At 42.3% G+C, this 24,338-nt stretch overlaps 2 protein-coding genes across 2 annotated transcripts in view; both read right to left on the bottom strand.

Annotated features, from left to right (window-relative positions):
- Positions 1-6,077, bottom strand: part of LOC109871811 (chromodomain-helicase-DNA-binding protein 7) — a 94,098-nt gene extending 88,021 nt beyond the window's left edge. The window contains exon 1 of the mRNA XM_031806403.1: positions 5,791-6,077. The gene's annotated coding sequence lies outside the window, so the exon portion shown is untranslated. The remainder of the gene's footprint in view (positions 1-5,790) is intronic.
- Positions 6,078-8,334: 2,257 nt separating this feature from the next.
- LOC109871655 (ras-related protein Rab-2A) lies at positions 8,335-23,228 on the bottom strand. The gene is made up of 8 exons (XM_020462590.2): positions 22,981-23,228; positions 19,833-19,904; positions 18,357-18,424; positions 13,583-13,665; positions 13,095-13,187; positions 12,563-12,674; positions 11,523-11,591; positions 8,335-10,407 (listed from the first exon to the last, which is right to left on the bottom strand). The coding sequence occupies exons 1-8, from the start codon at positions 23,024-23,026 to the stop codon at positions 10,312-10,314; spliced, it is 639 nt and encodes a 212-aa protein (XP_020318179.1). The 5' UTR covers positions 23,027-23,228; the 3' UTR covers positions 8,335-10,311.
- Positions 23,229-24,338: the final 1,110 nt, after the last annotated feature.

Raw genomic sequence — 24,338 nt, 5'->3', positions numbered from 1 at the left:
TTTTTCCTGGAAGAGTCTTGTTTGCAAATCATCCAGAATGTGCTTTGAGTGCATTTACAGGTTATACGTAAATAACAAATGGGCTGGGTCATACTAAAAATGTATCCCAAGTTTGCTCCAGCACATTTTTTTTTATGTTGAGATGACTAATCAAATTTTATTGGTCACTTGTTTAGCAGATGTTCTCAGGTGTAGCAAAATTGCTTGTGTTCCTAGCTCCAACAGGGCAGTAATATGTAACAATATCTAACAAATTCACAAAAATATACAAATCTAAGTAAAGGAATGGAATTAAGAATATATAAATATATGGACGAGCAATGTCAGAGCAGCCTAGACTAAGATACAGTAGAATTTAATTATACTACTAGCCTCTGCTTTAAAACAGACTATTGAGCAATTCAATTGGCACCAAATACCATGTTCAAAGTTGGTCTTACTATAAGTTTAACAGTTTCCATGGTGAACAGTTAAAACACAAAACCTCTATCCTTCCATTAAGAAGAATTAATTACAGGATTCCCGGGCCTCCCAGAGAGCTAAATCATTTTTCAGAGAGACCACCAACCCAACCATGCTGAAAGTATTCAGTCAGTGGCTGTGAGTGTGACTGGGTGGGAGGTGGTGCAGGGGCTACCAATGCACAGTTAAAAGCTGAAGCCTCCAGGTGGGTTTAAGACGTCAGCGTGCTTCAGTTTGGCTGGCGCCTAGCCAAAATTGACTAGTCGAACAAGTGTGCTTGTTTGTTCATATTGAGATGCCATAGCAAGTAAACGCTCCCCACAAAAGTTAAAATGAAACTAAAAGTACGCAAGAAAGCTGTCATTAATTAAAATTTTTGCAGGGGAGATCTTAGTCTAACAGCACCAACCATCTAAGATGTTTGGTGCAGTATTTTTCAACTAAAAAATGTGCATTGAAAACAAGGTATTTCTCATTGAATGAGACGATTGGGCAACAGTAGGGATTCTTCAATCACCAACGAAGGGGCGTAGACTTCGGCTCCGAAATTCAGCTTGTATTTAGAGAAAAGTGTGTCCCCGAACAGCCAAAGTCCAAAACATCACAAAATACTGTAATTAATTTATACAAACTCTTCCAAACTGTTTCAGATTGGAAGCATGCGGATGGATGCCTTTAACCTATTGGTTTTATGACACGCTCCCTCAGGGCAAATGATTTCTGACTGTATTTCCTGAGGCCCTTCCGACAGAACACAAAACTCGCCTCAGGGGCGAGGTGTAGGGGAAACTTCATCCCACTCCTGCGGTAGGACTCAAGTCATGGTGTCTCCTTTTCTACCGCTGCACTAATAGCCCTGGACAGGTCAACGCGAGCCCTTGTTGTCTTTAGCTGTTTTGCCTTCACCTACACGGAGTGTACATTAGGAACACCAGCTCTTTCCCTGATTTAGGCTGACCAGGTGAATGCTATGATCACTTACAGATGCCACTTGTTAAATCCACTTCAATCGGTGTAGATGAAAGAGAGGACACAGGTTAAAGAAGGGTATGAAAGCCTTGAGACATGGAATGTGTATGTGTGCCATTCAGAGGGTGAATGGACAAGACTTGATTTAAGTGCCTTTGAACGGGGTATGGTAGTAGGTGCCAGGCGCACAGGTTTGAGTGTCAAGAACTGTAGCGCTGCTGGGTTTTTCATACTAAACAGTTTCCCATGTTTCAAGAATGTTCCACCACCCAAAGGACATCCAGCCAACTTGACACAACTATGGCAAGCATTGGAGTCAACATGGACAGTGTGTCAACATCCCTGTGGAACGCTTTCAACACCTCGTGGTGTCCATGCCCTGACAAATTGAGGTTGTTCTGATGGCGGGGGGGGGGCTCAATTTGAGAAAGTTCCTCTAATGTTTTGTACCCTGAGTGTATATGATCATACTATCATTTCAAATCAATGCCTAGGAAGGACCTACTTTACACTAATCTAGTGAGATGCTACCCTGACTAATGTCTTTAAATCTCCTCTAGGCTATCTTGAGATGAATTATCCTTCAGACACTAACACTTAAGCACTACACTGAATCGCAGCTGTGACTGTGCCATGGTTTGAATAAGAGGATGAGGACTGAGAGAAAAGGCCACCTAATGAATGGACAGAGGGAAATACCCTCTACTTCTGTCATAACTAGATGATGCTACTGGATGAAAATGGGGCATCTAGAAATACAGATTTGACCAAAGCTGCCTCGCAGGAGCCATACAAAGGTGAACAGAGTGAATAATACAATCTAATCAGCTGTGGCCAATCTTTAAACACGTTCTGTTCAGAAGAAAGGAACTGTGACACACAAGCAAGGCTTGGGGGCTGGCTAGGCTTCACTTCAGATCGATTTGAGTTGCTGCTTCTTCACCACTACTAGAGGTAGACAGATGGGTGAAGGGGGGGGGGGGGGGGGGGGGGTTGCTTGTTTTCCAGGCACACGAGGCCAGCACAGCCCTCCCGCTAACCTCGGAGGAGAGGAGAGGCAGAGGAGCAAAGGGAGGCCTGGGGGAGAGGGGCATGATGACAGAACCATGCGAAGCTTCTTCCACTGACAGGAGCAACAACCGCCACATAACTAAACAAAATGGCAGTGATAATAAGTGGTCAGATGTGATGATCCACACAGTGTCCATAGCATTCATACAAGGACTCAGTTGAGTATCTTAAAACTGTCTGTATAGAACCATTTAAGTCCTGATTAAGTCAGAGTAGTAGTTTGAACGTGCAACTGAAACCAGTAGGAGTAAAGATGCAGATTTCTGGACAGGGCTGCGCTCAGAGTTTCTTGCCTTGGTAAATCGCACTGTTAAGACACTGATGCCCTTTACAACCATGTACCCGTGAGAGTGGATTCTCAGCCCTCACCAGCATGAAAACTAAATGCATGCACATACTGTGTGGAAAATGATTTAAGACAGACTCTCCAATACAACCCAACATTGCAGAGTTATGTGCATCCTTTCAAGCACACCATTCTCATTAACCTGTGGTGAGTTATTCACAATTTTTGATGAACAAATAAGGTTTTATGTAAGATGCTTAAAAGAGCAATGGCAAAACACATTTGAGAGTGCTCTGACCCTGGTGCTAGAGGAGGCACGCAGCTGGAGGTTGAATGTTCGAAGGTGTACAGGACTAGAAAAAGTTTTGGAACCACTGCTCTACACCATAAAAATGGGGAGGGGGGGTGCTGCTAAACAATGCTAATTTTCACAGAAAAAACAACACGGAACTGTTTACAAGGGCCCCTAGTGTTCACTCTGTCAAGAGGGAAACAATGTATCAGTTTCCTCTTGGTTTCCCCTCAACTCTCCATCTTTGCATTTTAAGTTTAGTTTCTCAAGCGTGGCCCCTAGGGATCGACGGTGTATGCTTGTTAGGATCCTGTAGTTGCATCTATTTTTACATTTTAGTAATTTAGCAGACGTTCTTATCCGGAGCGACTTACAGTAGTTAGTGAGTGCATACTTTTTCATACGGGTTCCCTGTGGGAATCGAACCCACAATCCTATGCTCTACCAACTGAGCCACACGGGACATATGGGGCTAAGATCTGAAACTGGGTTTTGAGTCATGTTTCTTTTTTGTTTTAAATACTGACACCACAGATCTTAAAATCTGATCTCACATACATCTTGCTGTACCACAGTTTCTCTCCAGTCTAAAGATGGATGAACTGGCATAATATCATACAAATATTAGGTAGTAGAGATCACTCCCAAAGTACTGTATGCAATTTTCCTACACTTGTGCTAGGTGGATTCAGAAATTCCATGGTCATAATCCTTCAAATGATCTTGAACTCTGACAGGGCCTTGGATTTTGTCGTCAAATATATATTTTTGCAAAAACAGTTTAACAGTAGGGCATCAGAGAAAGCTGAACTCAACACTGGTACCATTGCTAAAAACGTTTGTTCAAAAGAACCCCACCACACTTCATACCGGACCACTTCATGAAGTTAACGCAGCTATATAAGCCAGTCGAATAAAGTACCTCAACAACCACAAGAAGGGGCAGGCTATGGTGGAAGCCACAATAGTTAAAAACATCTGTTCCGCCCGACATACCCGGGACCTCTTATCTGTTGGCTGAGTGACCCAACTGACTTTAGAAGCTGCCATCTTAGGTTAGAGACTTCGCGGAAGGTGGGGTAGTATTTCATGCGATGCTCTATTATCTGTGAACACGTAGCTAGCCTGGTCGTTCAATAAAAGCGTGTTTTTTCCATGTGCACTGTTTTTTTGTTTTTTAAATAACAGTTCGTTTTCGTTCTGTTATGAAAGGTTGAAAGTAGTCACGTCTGTAGTTGCTGGCGACCCATTATGCTGGTTGACTGATTACAAAAGAATGGAGAGAAGACCGACGCGTTTGGGAAAATAATGGTCACCTCGCACTTAGAAATACAGCCAGGAACTATACAGCGGCAGGTGCTTTTTAATCGAAAATACATGGATGAACCGATGGTAACAAGTTTAGTTATTCCAAGTTCACCCAGATCCAATGTTTATGATAAACAAGCCCCTTTAAACGTTAAAATGCGGAAACGCACTAAAACTGCAACCATCGCTTGCTGTTGATCAAAGTGGCACCGCAGGAAAATGTTTGTGCAGGTTTTTTTTCGACGAGCAACAACCGCCATCAGTGTAGTCTACTGGCACAGGATTAGCCTTTGGGCTAGCAGCAAGACAACGAGGGCGATGATACAGTGCTCAAATGTTGGCTACAGGCTCAACTTCTCCACTCAACAATGGGGCCACTTCCAACTAGCTAGCAGCAAGCTAATTAAGGCCATCACACAGCTGACGGAAACGCAGAGCTGGCCTAGTTATTCCCTACTAAAATATAATAATCCCGAACCATATAAAATGAATATAGTCCATGTACTTTAACAATTATATATAGATATAGAGGGAGAGAAAAAAACATTTGGCTAAACAGGGATGACCGTCTGGCCTCAAGAAACCCTCTGGCCATATTCATCGTCCAATAACAGTACATACTTTTTTATCTCGTCATTAGCAAGTTAAATACCATGTGAATGAACTCAATTTAAGAAATGCAAATTGGACTTCTGTCTGGACTATGTATCAAAATCCAGCTGTGTGGTATGCCGTATTTTAAAAAATATATATAGTTTTCATAGCTAGTGTGCACCCAGGGAATAGCCCTTGCGCTAGCAACCTACAGTATTAAATAATTCAGCTCGGCCACCGACTCACCTCTAACTACATTTGAGCCACCTCGTGTCTCACTAGCTGAACACACAATTAGCTAGCTAACCCAAGCTAACGAACACTCACCCTTGTCTATTGTATTATAAATAAATAATTCAAAATGTTTCTAAATTCAACAAGTTGTTCACATTTGTCTGCTTATCGAGATCTCATCGTGTTGGCTAGATAATATTCTTCACCTAGTGAAAAAAAAAAACGATTGGGCTCAGAGCGGAAGGCGAGTTAAACTTGCTAACTGTAGTTAGCGTTTCAGCATGGAAGTTTACGGACCTGCAGTAACTTGTGTTGGGAAATGATTGTATCCCCTTCTCATTTACTTTCCATAATAAACTGCGTTTACAGTAATTCGCTGGATAGACCAAAAGTCAGTTTCCAAACAAACTTGCATGGTAGATTAAAAGTCGATTGTAAGTGGGAAAACCCGTTCTATAACATTACATGGGTTACTTACAGGTAAGAGTAACACACAACTAATTTACCATGTGAACAAATGGGACATAGAGCGACTACGGAATTCAACCATTCAAAAAAATCATTGCTCGCTTACCCAACAAGCTTGGTCAATTCAGGGTTTCTCAAATTAACTCCCGTTAGTATCTCCAGTACAATCCTTCCTGGTCCGTTAATAAACTACGAAATTCAAGTTATTTTATAATGTTCGGCGTGTCGGTATCCCGTCTTCACCGGCTCGTTTTCTCCTTTGTGTTAATTTCACCCAATTCGAGTTTAATCCGATCGATCCCGGTAGTCGCGTACTCGAGTCGTCTCTTCCAGATACTCTCTCACCTTCTACGGGCAGGGGGCGCGTTCATGGCTCCAATGGATAAACATGCGTGCGCGTGAATGACCCTGCTGGGCTGTGACGAATGTGCGCTTTATTTTTCAGTTCTTGTAACATAGTAGATGCGATTAAAGCTGCACCTTTTCATTTCTTATTTTGGCGTAGGGTTATGGGAGTTATTCATACATGCAGTGTGGACATCAAGTTGCTTTTAAATTGCTCCAATTGATTCTCAAATTATAAACTGGAACTTGGCATGGGATAATGACGTCTATAAATTATAAACCTCAAATTATATGTTATTCTAAAAGCTCATACAGGTTCAAAACAGGTTCAAAACGAGTTCAAAACATGTTCCCATTTGAAATGGAACTGTATCAACTGAAATGAGTGGATGGTTTTATTTTTTTGGAGCATCAGTTCGTCCCCGATAATGACTTTCATAATAATTCCATGTGAACTGCAGATTAATAATTATGATTATTAGAGATGGACATCATGCAAGTTCACGATTCAAATTGACATAATACTTGCTCTTCTACCGAGCCTGAGAGCCTATTCTACCTGGTCCCTTGGGCACGCACAGGGCCAACCTGAGGATTTCAGAGTAGTTCGAGTCCTTGCATTTTGCGAAGGTAAAAGCTAAACATGTGCAACCATTTTCGATAGAATTATATCAAAATGAAGAAATATGTATTCCACACTTGGGTGAAGGTCTCATCCTTGATAAACACTACAGAGGAATCATCGGGCAAGTAACCCCCCGCAAGTCCTTTGCGCGGTCATTCATTTGCTTAGCATAACAACCTGCCCCACAGGAGTACTGTATTTAAAGGCGCAAGCATCCACTTTCTGTATGCCTAAATAAATGTCCTCTCAAATCGACTGGATATATTTTTGTGTTTACATGTGTATGTGGTGATGAATATAAGCTTGTAAATATTCCAATGGATCACTTATACATTTTGCAGTATTCGGAACATAATTTAATAGAGCATGTCTTTAAAAATATAAATGTCCTTCGTGTTTGTGGGTTTAATTTGCATGAGAGAAGGCTATCGTGAAGGTAATTGAATTGCATTCACTAAAATCAAACTTACATTTTTGAAACAGTTAATACAATTCATGCAGTAGGCATACTACTACCGTTTCAGAGGGTTCACTAATCTGTTCAACACAAGCTTTTCCGTTTTCACATTTCCTTTCTTTACTGCTTTCAAAAGTAGGTCATGAGAATTGTAAGGATTTGATCATGTGATCTCACCTATAACATCATAAGCTGTTGCTGTGCGTGACTACCATTTCAGGTAACATCCTAATGTTAAGGGATGTAATGGGGATGATGAGTAAAGAATATATCTCATGAACTATATCTGACTGCAATGCACCCCCACCCAACATTGATTTTTGATTTGCTGTTGGCCTATTTGACAAACCTTGCGCACTGGGCCGGTTTCCCAAAAGCATATTAAGAATAAATTGATTGTTTGAACTATAGGATCATATGGTTCTAAGGATGAACATAGCCTTGGGAAACCAGGCCCAGAGCAGTGTTTCTTTTATAATAGACTAAAGCACACAAATAAGGTGAAATAAGGTGCATATCCAGTAGATTATGTGGAATAATTTCATAACATAGGAGACCTAGAAATTAAATCACACTTTCAATTGAATATCACCTGAAAAGTATCAAGGCCTACCTGAAACACATGTAACACAGAGCAAAGTGTGTTAAAAGCCAGTTGAATTGGTACTGGGTGCATATGCCCCTTTAACCTTAGTGTTCATATTTTAATGTGTAAATCAGTCCACAGACATACAGTAGCTTCGCAGCTCTGCACCATCTGAGGATGCAAAGCCCAAACGTGCTCCTCCCCACAATTCCCAACCAACTCGGCTCCAGTATGCACCCTCTATTCATTTGAATGTGTTGACATTTGGAGAAATTGCTTGAGCCTAGCTGAAATATTCAGAAAGTATGAAAGCCAACAGTCCAATATTCTAGAACACTACTGTGTGTAGGGGTACCCATTTTGGACTATGATAAATACATGGAAAGGGTGCAGTGATCATTTCAGAACCAAGCCTGTATGAAAGCGTTTCCCAAACTCAGTCCTGGGGACCCCAAAGGGTGCACATTTAGTTTTTTTTGCCATAAAACACAGCTGATTAAAATGATTAAAGCGTGATTATTAGTTGATTATTTGAATCAGCTGTGTAGTGTGCTATGAGGAAAAAACAAAAGGTGCACCCCTTTGGTTATGAGGATGCTGCATGATCTTACAGGAATTCCAAAACTCCAGGCAGCTCTGAGGACACACATGCTTCACTTTATAAATTGATAAATCAAGAGATACAATACAGTATGGATCCATATATAATCGTTTCATTCATATACCAACACAGACACTCAGAAAAGTACTATAGGGAGATGCAAAATGCAAAACATCAACTCTAAAAAGGAAATTACAAAATGTAAGTTTAAACATTGCACATTTCTTCCACATAAATTTATATTTCATTTTAGAATTTTTTATTATTTGTGATAGCATTTTTTTTATTTTTAAGAAAAACCAACACAGCAAACGTCAGGGGGGTCACAGACACTCCAGGTTCGGCTTTTCCCGCGCCGCTCTTACAACAGACGCGATGTTCACCATAATATCTACTAACAGAATGCACTGCCCAAGAAAGCAAGGCTTTACACAGCCACTCACACACCTACAGGAAAACGCTGCTCTGCACTGATGCTCCACAGCGGACTGCTTGGAAAACAAAATCCTGAAGAGAAAATATGTATGCATGCAGACTTGTATGTATAAATAGACAACTGTGTGTGCGCATGTAGGTACACATGTATGCATTTAGGAATGCATGTACTTTCTTAATATACGTGTATACATACACACATTTAGAGCAGGGGTTCTCAATCCTGGTCCTGGTGATCCAAAGGAGTGTACAGTTCTGTTTTTGCCATAACACTGCAAACCTGAGTCAAATGACCAATTCATCATCAGGCGTCGATAATTAGAGTCAGGTGTGTAGTTCAAAAAGAAAACATGTGCACCCCTTTGGGTCCCCAGGACCAGGTTTGAGAACCAGTGATTTAGAGAATGTCTGAATGTCTGCAACACGTGTTTGAATGTAAAAAAAAAAAAAAATGCTGTGTATGTGCTGTGCATGTATAAGACTATGCATATGTAGTTAGTGGAATGATTCCTTTGCAACCTGATTATGTTTTTCTATTGTTTTTCTGCTGTCCCAATCTTTTCGTTAAGGCAAACAGCTGAGATCCCTTTCCAGAGTAGAGGTGATCAAATTCTGGGGTTTGTGGTTATTGAACACAGGTAAACAACATTTTGGCATTAAAATAGATAAGATGCAGAATATTGAGCCAAAGTTTCTATACACAGTCATAGCAGATCTAGGTCACAGAGAGATAGCGAGGGGAGGGGGGGGGGGGGGGGGGGGGGGCAGATGGCAGGACAAACTAAAAGTAAAATCTTTAAATGGTGTCCAAGTAGGTTTTTTAGCAATACTGTTGCAGTTTCAAGCTCTATTCGTAAAGTCTAGATTTTTCCAGGAAATTCAAAGAATTCTAGCTCGGTCAACATACACCAAAGCAAGAAAGGATTACTCTATATATATATACAGAATGTGAGTGATAAATACAGAATTAAAACAGCCCTGTTTTTTCTCCTTTTAGCTTCTTCACTTCAGACATGGCCGCTGCTCCACACAACTCTACGTTTCTTTTTCTCTTTTATTTCAAACTTCTGCGTTAACCACACGTTCCCAAAGCTTTCTTTCTCCCACATGAAACCAATTCAAATACTAATTGATGACCAAGCTTGTAGTGTTCGATACAATTCAGCTTTAAGTCAAAACGTCAAAAAGAAAGACATGATCCACAACTGGCTCACAGATGTACAGATAGATATGAGTCCCTATCCTAAAGCATCCTGCCTGTTTGATGTACAGATATATATGAGACCCTTATCCTAAAGTATCCTGCCACAATAGTAACAGTAAACCCTACCATTCTACAATCCAGACAGGCTCCAATGCAGGACAAGCATTTTTGCCCCAGGACCGGGGGTACTTTAACGTGTTTTGCTTGGTATATTTTGACTGACAGTCATGGAGTATACAATTAGACTCTCCTGTGGCAAGGCTGTGTAGAGGGAGGGGTTAAGAAAATGTTAGTGAGCCCGACCAGTCCAGAAGAAACGCAAGGGGCAGGATGGGTGGTTGGGGGAGGGGGTATGAGACAGAGGGGCAGGGTGTTCAGCAGCATCCCCCTCCAGCCTGTTGGCCCCCCTGGCTACCGGAGAGTGTAGAGTTGGTGGTAGCGTGCTGGGGCCCAATCTTAATGCCGTTAGCCTGCCGAGACAAAACCAGAACATGCAAACGGTTAGTCAGGAAAATGGAACGTGATGATGGTCAGGTGTGGTTTGACGATTTAGAGTTGAGTGTTTGTGTTTTTCTGGGGTGGATGAAATGGATATAACAAGAAATATCAATGGTGACAAATTCTCTTTGGCTCACAGTCACATGCACACTCTTTTGTAAGCATCTCTCCCACACACACCAACAAGTGGCACTTTCATCCATTGCCCCACTTTCATCTTTCCAGTCCTTTATTGGCTGAAGAGAACGCAGAGTGGCTAAAAGGCATCACTCCAATGTGAGCCTGTACTGCTGTGGCTTTAAGCAGTAGTAGCTATTAAGTCAACTCAATCATTCTAAATCACATTTATAGTGTTCAGGGAAGAGGAGGAGGGTGGAGAAGGGGGGGGGTTCTCACGACGCCTGCCAGCAAGCGACGGGAATTCTGACCAGGGCTTCCCCCCTCGTCAGTCAGCTGATGCGGTTTGGACCGTGTCCCTGGCCTCACTTTCCCCCACCCCCTCTCCCCCTTATTTTACCCTTTACTACCTCTCAAAGAAAGCATACCCAATGGCTGCTCAGGGGCTCGCCTCCTTCACGCTGGCTGTAACCTTGTGGGATGTGAGGAATTTATGCGCTGGCCAGCAGCCAGGGCTAGTGGAGAGAGGGAAGGAAGGAGAGAGGGAGGGGAGAAGGGAAAAACAGTGGAAGTTTTGCTCAGCTCTGCAGACTGGAACCCGCTCTGCTTCTTCTTGCCTTTCTTTAGAAGAGAGAGATGGGGTGTGGGCCACTACAAATAAGCTGATGTGGAGGGGCTGCCTCAAAAATATGAATATAGGTGCAGTGTGACTTCGTAACAGCATAACCTAACACAATGACTTTCTGGCCTTCAAAATGGGCCTTTTTTCCCCCAATAGGATTTATCCACGTCTGCTCTGTCAAGGTTTTATCCTCTTCACTCTGTTTATGACGTGGGCTTAGGGCACTAAGAAGGGAGCAAGGGCATTTGACCACTTGTCCATATTTCAGTTGATGTCAAGGAGATGGTCTTTGTCAAAGCTGTGGTGTACAAAATGAACACCAAATGTGTCTCTCCTATGTCAAATGACCTCATTGTTGATGTCGAAGACACCCTCCTGGATCTTCTCGTAGATCTCCTTCGCTGTGTTGATGAATGCCTGAAAAGAGAGAGTGCCTAGTTAGTATAGGATCAGAGCTGAAATCCACAACATCTAGATGTGACCGTTGTAATATCTGATAAACTCCCCTGCAAGATATCAAGCCTTGGACAAGTCAAACCATATACGTGGTTCTCGTTAACTGAATAAGTTCTACAAGAGTGTGATTTACAGGAGTTTAGCCTCTGGCTTGTTGCCACAGATAATACATCTACGTCACTCTGCTGTACAAACAACGCAAGCAGACGTATAAAGAGAGCCTTAGTTTTAGCCAGAATGTACAGCATGGTAGGCCTTATATAATCATTAAGTACACCTCAAAAGCGAGACTAGTCCAGGGTGCCCATCTATAGTAAATACTGCCTGTAATTCAGCGTTTTACCACAGAGGGAGGCCTACTTTAGAATCTGAAAGCAAATGTGCAACTTATTTTAGCTCAGGAGGCTCTGGCCTGATCTGGTCCCCTCTAACCTCCCTGCCTCTTCACACATGAAATTGTTTAACAGCAACAGATGGGTTTCCCTCAGCCAGAGCTCCCCCACCTGACCATGGAGGCCCAGGGCATAACCCAGGGACCCAGCATTATCCTCAACACATTACTCTCCATATAGTGCATATGGTAGTAGCATGGGAGCCTGATTGGCATTCGGCTGTCACTTAGGACAGGAGAGCAGAGGGGAGGCTATGAATGTAGGCGATGTAAACGTCACTGAGGGAGAGGAGAGGTATCGGAAGGATTCAGGAGACACTAATGAGACAAATTAATCATATCAGGGGTTTCTGCTAGGGGGAGGGGTTATATAAACCAGTCTCCCCCTGCCTTAAATCCTCAGAGAGCCTGGCTACCCAGCACACTGAAGAACAGATGTTTATGTGTGCGTTGGAGTGTTTGAGAGGTGGGTATATTAATAGGCAAACGTGTCAGTTCAAACAAACAAATGCACACACAATTTAGTGTGAGCAGGAGGTACCTCTTCTACATTGGATGCGGTCTTGGCGGAGGTCTCCATGAAGATAAGGCCGTGCTCTCTGGCGAAGGCCTCTCCCTCCTCCTTCTTCACCTCTCTCCTGGACTCCAGGTCACTTTGGGGAAAACGCCACACACATTCAGTATTTCACACACATTACCATAGACCTGTTATGCTAGCATGGTCTTGTGTCTCTCTGTTTTATTGCAAATGTTAATTCATTCTGTTACGTTTTCCAGTTAGGAGATATGTCATTAACTAGAGGAGACACGAGCACACAGGGAGCAGGGCTGTGACCTGGGTGGGTGTATCTCAATTGTCAAAAATGGCTTCCTAACACTTTTTCCTTTCCTTCATTTGAAAGCAAAGAACACAAAGCATCCACCATTTAGACTTGACATAACCCATGCTTTAAGATAAGACAAAATGAAGAAAGGTTGCCATTTCAGACCTTTGAGGCATAGCCTGTTTAGTAGCCATGACAACCATGACTAGGTTGTTTGGTAACCATGAGTGACAGGGAGATGACTCTGACCTCTTGTTCCCAATGAGCATGATGACCATGTTGGAGTTGGAATGTTGGCGAGCGTCCTCTAACCAGGTTGTCAAGTGGTTGAAGGTGTCCCTTCTAAAACAAAAACAGTTGAGCAACACTTAACATAAGAACAATAAATGTTCCTTTCCTAGTAAACTAATGCATAAACATGTCCTTCATTAGGTGAATGTAGGTCCCTTTTGTAACAACAGTTGACCCACATGAGCAAAATAAGGGCACTGGGGCGGGAGATTAAATTACATCCAAAATGTACTATACAAACAAATCTCAGTGGCTCCAACTATTGTTAAACTGAATAAACTTGATAAGAAAACAAAATTTCCTTTCCTCTTAAACAAACTAATACATATATATTTTTTTTTTACATTTGTCAAGAGCAATAGTCATGCCCTAAATCCTAGGGTAGACTTAGTGGTCAAAGTGTTTACATAGATAAGACCTGGGGAGAAAATGGCCACCAGACTGACCTTGTGATGTCATACACGAGCAGGGCGCCAGCTGCCCCTCTGTAGTAAGACCGGGTGATGGAGCGGAAGGACTCTTGGCCGGCCTGACACACACACACACACACACACACAATTAGTGCCAAAGACAAACAGACATAGTACACACACACAGACGCTCTGTTAAAGCAAAGACAAAGTTCAGCACAGAAGCATATTAACCCATAGAAAGGGTACAAACAAGAGCCAGCAGTACTTCAAAGTAGTAGTCGTAAGCTGAACAAAGCAACTACTCTTAAAGGAGTCTTACTTCAAGTGCTCAAGGGTGTGTTAGACAAAATACCAACACAGATGTACTGTGTTACTAGGGTCAGGGGTTCTTCTGAGCCCATGTCCTGAAAAACTCCTGGCCCGAGCCATGTTTTACTCATGCATGTCCTGCCTAGTGCCTACTACACTCCTCCAGTCCAGGCTTTCCAGCAGCTTTCTCCTAATCCATATACATTCCCAACACCATAGATATTCCCAACCAGAGAGCCAAGCCTCCTGATTTTCCCTGTGCAGAGGCAGAGCACAGGCAAACCCCTGTCACTGTGTACAAAAGGCTCCTCTCTCTCTGCATCCCATACCTGACTGACTGAGTCCTCATAAACAAGGGGCTCATTGTGTTCCACTATAGCCCACAATACCACATTCTACCTCTCTCCCCACACTCAGTGTTGGGTTAAAACAGCAGGCAGGCAGATAAGACCTGTCGATAGATGCCATTGTCAGCAGCTTATAAAATGGCTTCCCTGTTCCCTGGCTAGCAGCCGTTGTACCTTGGCCTACTCTATGCTGTTCTACATCAATTCCAGCCTGGCAGCAGGTGAGTGAGAACCAGGCAGCCCAGCACTGCAGCACATTTGAATTCAATAAGGCCCAGTCAGTGAGTCAGTGAGTCAGTGGCAACAGTCCCCCTGAGGCAGCTGCTAACGTTGGAGCTAATGGAGGCCATTGTGAATAAATGATGAATGACACCTTTATGCCTGCCATCTGCCGGATCTCAAAGGTTACAGGAAGACCAGAAATGCAGATTTTGGCTATTACATCACTCCCAGGCCAGGCAGTACCTCCCTACTCCTCCTCCTGTGCTCACACACACACGCTGGAACACACACTGATACAGCTATACAGACGGTAACCACGCCCTGTGTTTGATTTGAACTCTGTCTTGACAGGGTGAACATGTAGTGGTCTGGGGATGTAAGCTAAGCCACAGACCATTCTAAGAGAGGGTATATTCATAGTGGTGTTTCGAAAATATAAAAGTGAAATTGTCATTTCTCAAAATGGCAGCTAGATTACCAAAGTGCCCAATCAAAGGTTGCCATTCTTATCCCCCTTGGCATCTATTTCTGCTGAATTCCAGCCTTACCTTTTCATCAACCAAAATGCACCTGTGTTGCCATGTGGCCTAGTAAGCACACAGCAGCTGGCTTGGTCTGAAGGCCAAAAGGCCTATAGGGCCTCGACTTGCACCATCCATCAGAATTACTGCTGAGAGATTCAATTCTTATTTATAGAACTGTGTCTCCCCCTAGAGGCCAATATAAATACTACACTAACACCAAGATCACCATATCCTGTAGTGTTCATATTTCCTCAGCACAGTCAGTAGGGCACTATAAAATCCAGGTTAAGTAGAAAATGGACGAAATCATGGAATCCAAACTTTCAAATGGAATTCAACAATATATTCAACTTGAAATTAATACATTTTCCCAAGTTAATCATATGACATGAACAAACGGCATCCGTGTATTTTCCTGCAACAGCACAGGAATGCCTGTGTGTGTGTGTGTGGTGTGCGTGTATGCCTACACTTTATGTAACAGTCAGTCATGATGGTAATGATTAGCTTCTTCTGGTAGATATGGAAAGGCTTCCCCAAAAATATCCTAAATTTAACTTTAAAAAATGTACTACAAAAAGTAGCCTATGGCAGATCGATATGATGATAGTTTATCAATCCAGTGCCAATTTGTTTTGCACACCACAAAAAATAAAAACATTTTTCCTAAACCGCAAAAGTCTCATGATGTGGTTTAAGCAGTGTTGTGTACTTAAAGAAATACAAATTGGATGTTCTATATATTTTAAGTATGATTTAGAGAGCAAAATAGATAAATGAAAAGAAACCTCGAAAAACAAAATGGGGAAAAAAAATATGGAATTTGGGTCAATTCTAGAATTAAAAAAAATAATAATAATAATAATAAATCAGGCCAAAAAACGTAAACAGCTTTTAATGGGCCCTAGCAAAGCACAGGGAATCCCACATAATTAACAGTAGGGCACACTGAGAAACCCTAATTAACACTTCCATCTTTACTCCTAATTAGGGATGTTAAATGGTTAACGGCTAATTGGTTAGGCACCGAAAACACATTTGACTGGTCATGCTTATCAGTCTATAGGTTAATTTGTATAATTTAATGTAATTAAAAATTCCGGTGTGTGTTAGTCGTCATGCACCTTATTTATCACATGCGCACAGCATACAGAGCCTAGTTTGAGGAGCGGAATAGCCTATCAAATCAAACTCCAATTTATTTGTCACATGCTTCATAAACAAGAGGTGCAGACTAGCAGTGAATTTTTTACATATGGAGCCTTCTCAACAACGCAGAGAGAAAAGACAATAGAAAAGTAACACGTAATAATAAAAGTAAACAATAAGTAACGATAACATGTCTTTATACACGGGGTACCATTCCTGAGTTGATGTGCAGAGGTACGAGATAATTGAGGTAGGTATGTACATATAGCTAGGAATAAAGTGACTAGGCAACAGGACAGAGACAGTAGCAGCAGCATATGTGATGAGTCCAAAAGAAGTTAGTGCTAAAAGGGTCAATGCAGATAGTTAAAGAGTTAACCAATAGCCACCCGGACTAACTATTTAACAGCCTTATGACTTGGGGGTAGAAGCTGTTCATGGTCCTGTTGGTTCCAGACTTGGTGTATTGGTACCGCTTGCCGTGCGGTAGCAGAGATAATATTCTATGACTTGGGTGTCTGGAGTCTGACAACTTTAAGGCCTTTGTCTATACCAGGCTGTGTTAGAGGTCCTGGAAGGAAGGGAGCTCGGCCCCAATGGGCCGTACTCACTACCCTCTGCAGCGCCTTACGGTCAGATGGCAGTAATTGCCATACCAAGCAGTCATGAAGCCAGTCAAGATACTCTCAAATGGTGCAGCTGTAGAACTGAGTATCTGAGGGTCCATACCAAATCGTTTCAGCTCCTGAGGGGGAAGAGAAATTATTCTACCCTTTTCATGACTGTGTTGGTGTGTGTGTGGACATTGAGAGATACTAAGTGATGTGGACACAGAGGAACTTGAAGATCTCGACCAGCTCCACTAAAGCCCTGTCAATGTGAATGGGGGTGTGCTCGGCCCTCCTTTTTCTGTAGTCCACGATCAGCTCCTTGCTGACATTGAGGGAGAGGCTGTTGTCTCATCGTCGTCAGTGATCAGGCCTACCCCCATTGTGTCATCAGCAAACTTAACGGTGTTGGAGTCGTGCTTGGCAACGCAGTCGTGGTTGAACAGGGAGTACAGGAGGGTACTAAGCACGCACCCCCAAGGGGCCCATGTTGAGGGCCAGCGTGGCAGCTGTGTTGTTGCCTACCCACACCACCTGGGGACGGTCTGTCAGGAAGTCCAGGATCCAGTTGCAGAGGAAGGTTTTCAGACCCAGGGTCCTTAGCTTAGTGATGAGCTTGGAGGACACTATGGTGTTGAACACTGCGCTGTATCACCCATCAGACAGCACTAGAGCAGCTGCTCAAAGAACTGGTACTGGACTGAAATGTGCTTTTGTAAGCCCGGGCATTTAGCAACATATAACATTTCTAAAATGCAATCGCATGTTAAACTGTTTTGACAGCCACGATTAAAAATAGCTACTATCTCAATCTAAACTGGTAATTAAAGCGCGCCTCCCATTTGTTATTCGAGTGCATAGGCTATAGTCAACAGTATGCAGGCTATCAGCGCGTCACCACCACTTTGCAACGTGAGCTTGAGGCAGTGATTGTTTGAAACCTGAACGTTTTACTTTACTTCCTATTATGAGTCATGTCTTACCTTGCTTCAAAGTAGCCTAGCTGAAATCCAGCCATAGAAAAGTGGAGGCAGATATTTCAGAAAAAAGACTTCATGACATCAAATCAGCATTTTTCTGTGGTTCTATTGGTTTTACATCAACTTTTGTTGTCCAGAAACCAAAGTCACAATCCTAGTCATATTAGCAACCCATCCTAGTGGTTATTAGATTCCCCCTTTTGCTACAGATATTTTCATTATGGCACCGCTCTCATTATGTGTACTGTTTAAAACAGTAAAATGCATTTTGGTAAATGTTTGAAAAACAATTTTTTTTTGCTGCTTCATTACAAGAGTTGAATGTTCAATAATAGACTATAGCCTTTTGACTCCAAGATTTAAAAATCTCCTTATTACTGATAAGATACCGATGTACCGAAGAGTATTCCGAGAATATCATGATTACAGTCGACCCCTGATTAGTGCACTTGAGATAAGCCAAGTATAAACTGTTTAATTGGCAGAATGAACCTGTATCACTTCAACAGTACATTGACTACATTCTTTATGATTGAACTGCATGCAGTAGTTGACAACTTAACTGATGAGAACTGTCCCACACTGCTGCATGTATCAGGAGTCGACTGTATCATGTGTTCAGGTAAAGAATCATATCTGTTCAATGTGAAACAGGGCAGGTATCTTACCGTGTCCCAGATCTGCAGCTTGATCTGTTTACCATCTATGGTGATCATCCGCGCCCCAAACTCCACACCTGGGAAAGACACACCCACCACAAGGACACAGTCAGTCTACAACTCACTTGCATGAAAACGCTAATACCAAGATTCAATGGAAATCATGAATGGTTAGTACTATAAGGGATCCTTGGGATGTCCCTAAACTTAGCCTGTTTTTTTGTGAAACACTGTTCTAGAATCCCTCCCCTGCCTCCACCACAGAAACACCCTAAAAGCCTATGGTGACTAATGGTTAGAGTTGACACAGTGTAGTAGAGGAGGCAGACAGGCACTAGCCAATCATTAAATGATTAATAAAAGTTTTTAAAAAACTGAATTCAATTGTTGCCAGTAACACAGTGCAGTCACTAACTTTCTTGATAACATTTTACTCGCCCTAGCAGAGCTGATTTGTGTTAAGAGTGAGGTGTTCTGTTATTTGTGTCTGGAAGTAGCTAGCAAGCTAAAATAAAATCCATCTCCCTCATCGTCAGAGGTTAGACCAGAGGAGTGATGAAAATCCTTAAGAAATTAAGACAAGGGCAGGGCGTGACACTAACGCTTGTCCGCTTGCCCGGGGCAACTAAAGAAAAGCTGTCCGATATGGAGATCACAACATGGAAACAATTAGGCTGCGCCAATCAGAATTGGAACAAAGCCTTTACACCCAGCAGCTCTCCAAATGGAGGGTTGACGGATCACGTGTTTTATACAGTAGCATATCAGTGCAGTATTTCACTTTGTGGGGGGTAAGAGCCTTGCTCAAGGCCACAACGGCAGGAGATTATAATGCATGGGATCAGAGACCAGCAGCCTTATATTGTCAATACCAGTGAAAATAATGAATGTTATTTTGTGAAGTGGGTCCTTGCATCACCCCATTATTTTTATTTCTACTTTGCACATTCTTCCACTGCAAATCTACCATTCCAGTGTTTTACTTGCTATATTGTATTTACTTCGCCACCATGGCCTTTTTTGCCTTTACCTCCCTTATCTCACCTCATTTGCTCACATCGTATATAGACTTGTTTCTACTGTATTATTGACTGTATGTTTGTTTTACTCCATGTGTAACTGTTGTTGTATGTGTCGAACTGCTTTGCTTTATCTTGGCCAGGTCGCAATTGTAAATGAGAACTTGTTCTCAACTTGCCTACCTGGTTAAATAAAGGTGAAATAAAATTAAAATAAATCATACAACTCAATTTGTCACCTTTTTGGCCCATGGTGTTATACCTTTTTTGGGGGAGGAGGGGCAAGTGACCTGAGCTTTCAGACAAATGGCTAAAAAGGTTCATGCCAAGCCCTGGACGTGGAGATCTGAGCTGAGCACAGATGATTTAATTGAGGTCCCTCCAGTGCAGCTAGGCAGTGCAGAGGCAGGATACATTTCAATCACAGTCGTTGTTAAACGTTATAATGAATATAGAGGAGCCTCACCGATAGTGAGGTCGTGCACAGGCTGAAACCGCTTGTCTGTGAACTGTAATAATAGGCATGATTTCCCCACACCTGTAAAACAAACATGCACAGTTAAACAGAGGCACACACATGAACAAATAGGCACTCTGTCTGCATAACTAACATCATTTAGCCAGTCACACACACGTTGGAAAACCAACAGCACATCTGGTCGCACACACACATTAAAGAAGTTAGACCCAGTCTTTGATATGATGTGTCAGAGAACAAAAAATTACATAAGGAGGGTAATTTAATGAGATAAAAATGTCAGACTGTATCAGGCCCTACAGCCCTCTGACTACACCCACACACACAATGGTAAAGAAGCTCAGTCAGTCCTGCTGAAGCCAAGAGGCTTGTCAAACAAGTAGAATTCTGGTTGTCATTTTTTTCTGGAGAAGGTAGAGGATGCATTAAAACACATTCAGGGTGAGATATCTTTTTATTCCCTCAATGGTCCAGGGTGGGATAGTGTTATCCGATCCTGGATCAGTGGTTAAGATGAGCCATTTCCTCCTCAAGCTTGTTTCTTTAGGAGGACCTGTGTTTGAGGCACTGTCAACATGATGATGAAGCTCCTGATAGGGATGGACATTTTATCAAAAATGTCAACACAAAAATGTCATGACTCTTGAGGTTGTTTGGTGTGATGAAACAAAGATATTCCCAGGTAGCACTGACCATAATGAATGCAATAATTAGCCTAATGATGGGCGGCTAACTCCATTTATTACAAAGTACACCTAAATATAATGTGTGGCGTGCGCCTGTGTGAATAAAATAAAAAGTAAACCGTGACAGTGAAACACACTGCCATATTGTGGAGGGACCTGTGAAAACATGTGTCCTGCACTGTATGGTTATAATGCAAACAGGTGAAACCTTTAGGACACCAGAGAAGGCTATCATTAGTGTTTCTATGGGTTACCACCACCGTTGCTAGGCAGGGGAGTCAGGGTGATAGAAGACATCATGAGAAGGATGTAACAAAACAAAGCTGTCACCCTTTTAACTGTGTACCTGCTAGACAATCAGCCTCTAGCACTGAATAGATAGTCCATCTGGTTCTTTAGTGGTCAGGTCATTATCTTAAAGCAACAGAAATTAGACAGGGGTGCCAAATCAAAGACTAGCCTAATTACACCCCCCCCCCCATCTCTAATTGAAATACTGCATTTGATTGGGCAGGAAGATGTGCACAACTGGATTTTGATTCAGGTGAAAACTACGGTTTATGGTATGGAGGCTGAGAAATAATGCATCCTTTTGGATAGGGGTTTCTCAACTATCACCTCATCTAGCCAAGTTACCAACCACATAGCATAGACTATATCTAACTGCTTGAACAGCTGGGATAGCCATAACTAAACAGCAAAGTCATGTAGAATGTGAGTGGGTAATGTGAAAACACTGAATGATCAACAGCTTAGGTTGCAGGGGGGTCACATGATGGCCCCCAGTGAAGCCAGGGCGATGACAGGTCTGCAGTGTTGCAACTAGAGCTGTGACGATACCAGTATCGCAAAAAAAATCCATGGCAGAAATGAAAACAAAGCAGACCAAACTCTTTGGTCCTTTAAAAACCTACTGTATGTAAAATATTGTGTGCTATAGTTTAGAAAATAAATGTGACTCGTTGACAACATGATGTTTGTTTCCAAATTAGGCCTGTTTTTCTTGATGTGCAATCCCTTCGTGTTTTCTTTCCTAGCCACAATACTAACGAGTATTGCCTGCGAAAAAAATGCACAGACAGATTTGTACTCCCAAATGCTGACCACTGTTTTGGGTTGGAAATGATGTCTTCAGTTTGAAACAAGCATAATATGATGTGGTCCTGTAAGCAAATAGTCTGGTTCAAGTAAAATTCTGCCCTTTCATCTCAAGAGATATGAGGGGAGCATGTTGCTTAATCTGTTATTGGCCTTCCTGCAAACAGGGTACACTTCCCTTCACTGATACTTTCAAACAGAATAAACCACAGTAAATTGGTACTTTTAAAAAGGCAGCATGTACCCTTTGAATGTACAAGCCTTATTGATCAATTAATAAACTAAAGTGATGGAAGTCTTAGCATCACAACATTCCCCCTGTGGTCTTGAGACGCCAACCAGGTACATGTGTTTATTGCTCAGCATCAAACACTGTCAATCTGTAGTCAGAGAGATAGGTAATCTCAGTATCCCTCGTTTTCCCTGGGTAATATGCATAGCAAGAGATGCTGCTATTAGGCTATTTCAACAAGGATCCGGGTTAAGCAATAAATGTATAACAGATCTAATCAAATAAGATGATGCACATAGTTGTACTGTTTTTGATAAACAAGTACATACGTCGCCTGCTTCTAATGCAACCTGCAATAAATTATCTGGACAAAAATGTAGGTTGGCTTTGGCAGCATCCACAATATTTGGGAAACCTACTCAGTCCGCCTCGTCTATGTAAACAAACGACAGTGAACTGCTTAACCTCATTAGCATAACACCCGTGTAAAAGTACATTTTAACAACACGAGCATAAACGCATAGACAGCTAAACTAGAATGCTGCCGTAGTAGGCAACCGTACAAAAAAGTAGGTAAAACGCCATTTCGAGGGAGGGCGCTTGGTGTTTGTGGCCTAGCAATACAACCGCGCAACAACAAAAAACAGACAGCCCAAAACGTAGGCTTGACTCTGTCCAAGTGACTGACATAGCCGGTGCTGACGCCCATGTTGTAGAGAAGCTGTCAAACTAGTTGTTTATGTTATGTCGCTGTAAACAGCTACTTTGCCAACGTTAACGTTACCTTGCTAGCTAATAGGCTAAGTAGCAAAACTAGCTTAGCACCCCCACCCTCAGTGCACAACCGAAGGACAATAGGCAGTCGGCTTGTTGGATGTGTTGCTAAATTAACACGCTACTAGTTGACCACAACATTATGCGATGTAAGGTGGGATTTTTTTGGGAGGATTATTTCACATTAATGACAAGCTATTAACGACGTTTGCAAGCGAGAAATCTGTCAGTCATCACGCGTCTCCGTTTTACCACGTCACATTGGACTCTCCAACACTGCGGAAATAAAATATATCTGCTTGCTAACTACCGTTAGCAATATTTCCTGCTATTGACTAGTGCTTACCTGTGTCTCCGATAATGATGTATTTGAAAAGGTATGCATATGCCATGGCCACTGGGTCCTGTGTCAACCTTCCTCTGCCGTTGTTTTGTGTAATTGAAACCGTATGAAAATGGTCTATGTAATCGTTAAATCTTCCCCTTTCTAGCCTCCTTTCGCTCTTCGACGGGAAGGAACAAATAACACCTCCAAGCTTCAGCTGAAAACGTCATACGTTCCGCCCTCGCCACGCAAACTTAAAGCAATTATTCACCCCAGTTGCCACTGGTAGTAGGCTATTAATTTATATTATGTCACTTAGACTCTTTAAAACAAATCTAAACCTGATTAACTAAACAATTTGCAAGACATGTAATTAATGTGCACATGATATAGCATAGCTGTTTAGACCTGCACAATCTGATGTATTCCAAGGAGCACCTGTAAATCCATTTGTTTTCATTCTTTGATAGTTGCTTGCAGATTATTTAACCCCTTATGACATGTCAATATTCATTTTATTGGGGGCAAAGACAGGTCAGTGAAAGACACTCAAAAGGGGTGCATGACATGTCCACCAGAACTGTTGGAGAGCAGAATGACAACGAGGTAAGTATTTTCTCTTTAACAGTTGATTACCAATGCAATGCATATTCTGCTGTGGTGTACATGAGCATGAAGATACACAAATCAGGCTACTATTCTGGAACCCACTCAGACCTGTGATACCAGAAGTGCCCCATTACTTCAATATTTTTCTTAATTGATTTGCCATTTCTTTTAAAATGCTGAAAACTCCACTTATGTATATGGGAAAACCCATTCTGGGCAAATCACCTGTGGAACAAGAATAACAATTATTTACATCACAGCTACTTCAGCCATATGTTATATTACTGCAAAATAAAAGCTCTGCTATTGAAATGTATTCATTTAGGAAGGACTGTCCAGAGTTATACCTCAATAGGGTAGAGTGCATGGGGCAAGTTTCTGCCTGCCAACCTGGGAACAATCAAATGGCACAGCCTGCCTGCCAACCTGGGAACAATCAAATGGCACAGCCTGCCTGCCAACCTGGGAGCAATCAAATGGCACAGCCTGCCTGCCAACCTGGGAGCAATCAAATGGCACAGCCTGCCTGCCAACCTGGGAGCAATCAAATGGCACAGCCTGCCTGCCAACCTGGGAGCAATCAGGTGGCCAGGCCCCTGGCTTTGAGGCATTGTGATGGTCCTATTAGGGTACATCATTGTAGGGTATCTGCTGCCCCATAGACCAGCTGTAAGTGTTAAATATGTTAGCAGGAGATCACCAGAGAGATCAATGACTGGCTGGCACAGTATTGGAGCAATATTCAACTGCTTCACTCCTTCAGTCCTTTG

This window comes from Oncorhynchus kisutch, linkage group LG27 (assembly GCF_002021735.2).
Source record: "Oncorhynchus kisutch isolate 150728-3 linkage group LG27, Okis_V2, whole genome shotgun sequence".
In the NCBI taxonomy this organism is placed as follows: domain Eukaryota; kingdom Metazoa; phylum Chordata; class Actinopteri; order Salmoniformes; family Salmonidae; genus Oncorhynchus; species Oncorhynchus kisutch.
The sequence above is the reverse complement of the archived record's forward strand: the minus strand, read 5'-3'. Positions and strand labels throughout refer to the sequence as shown.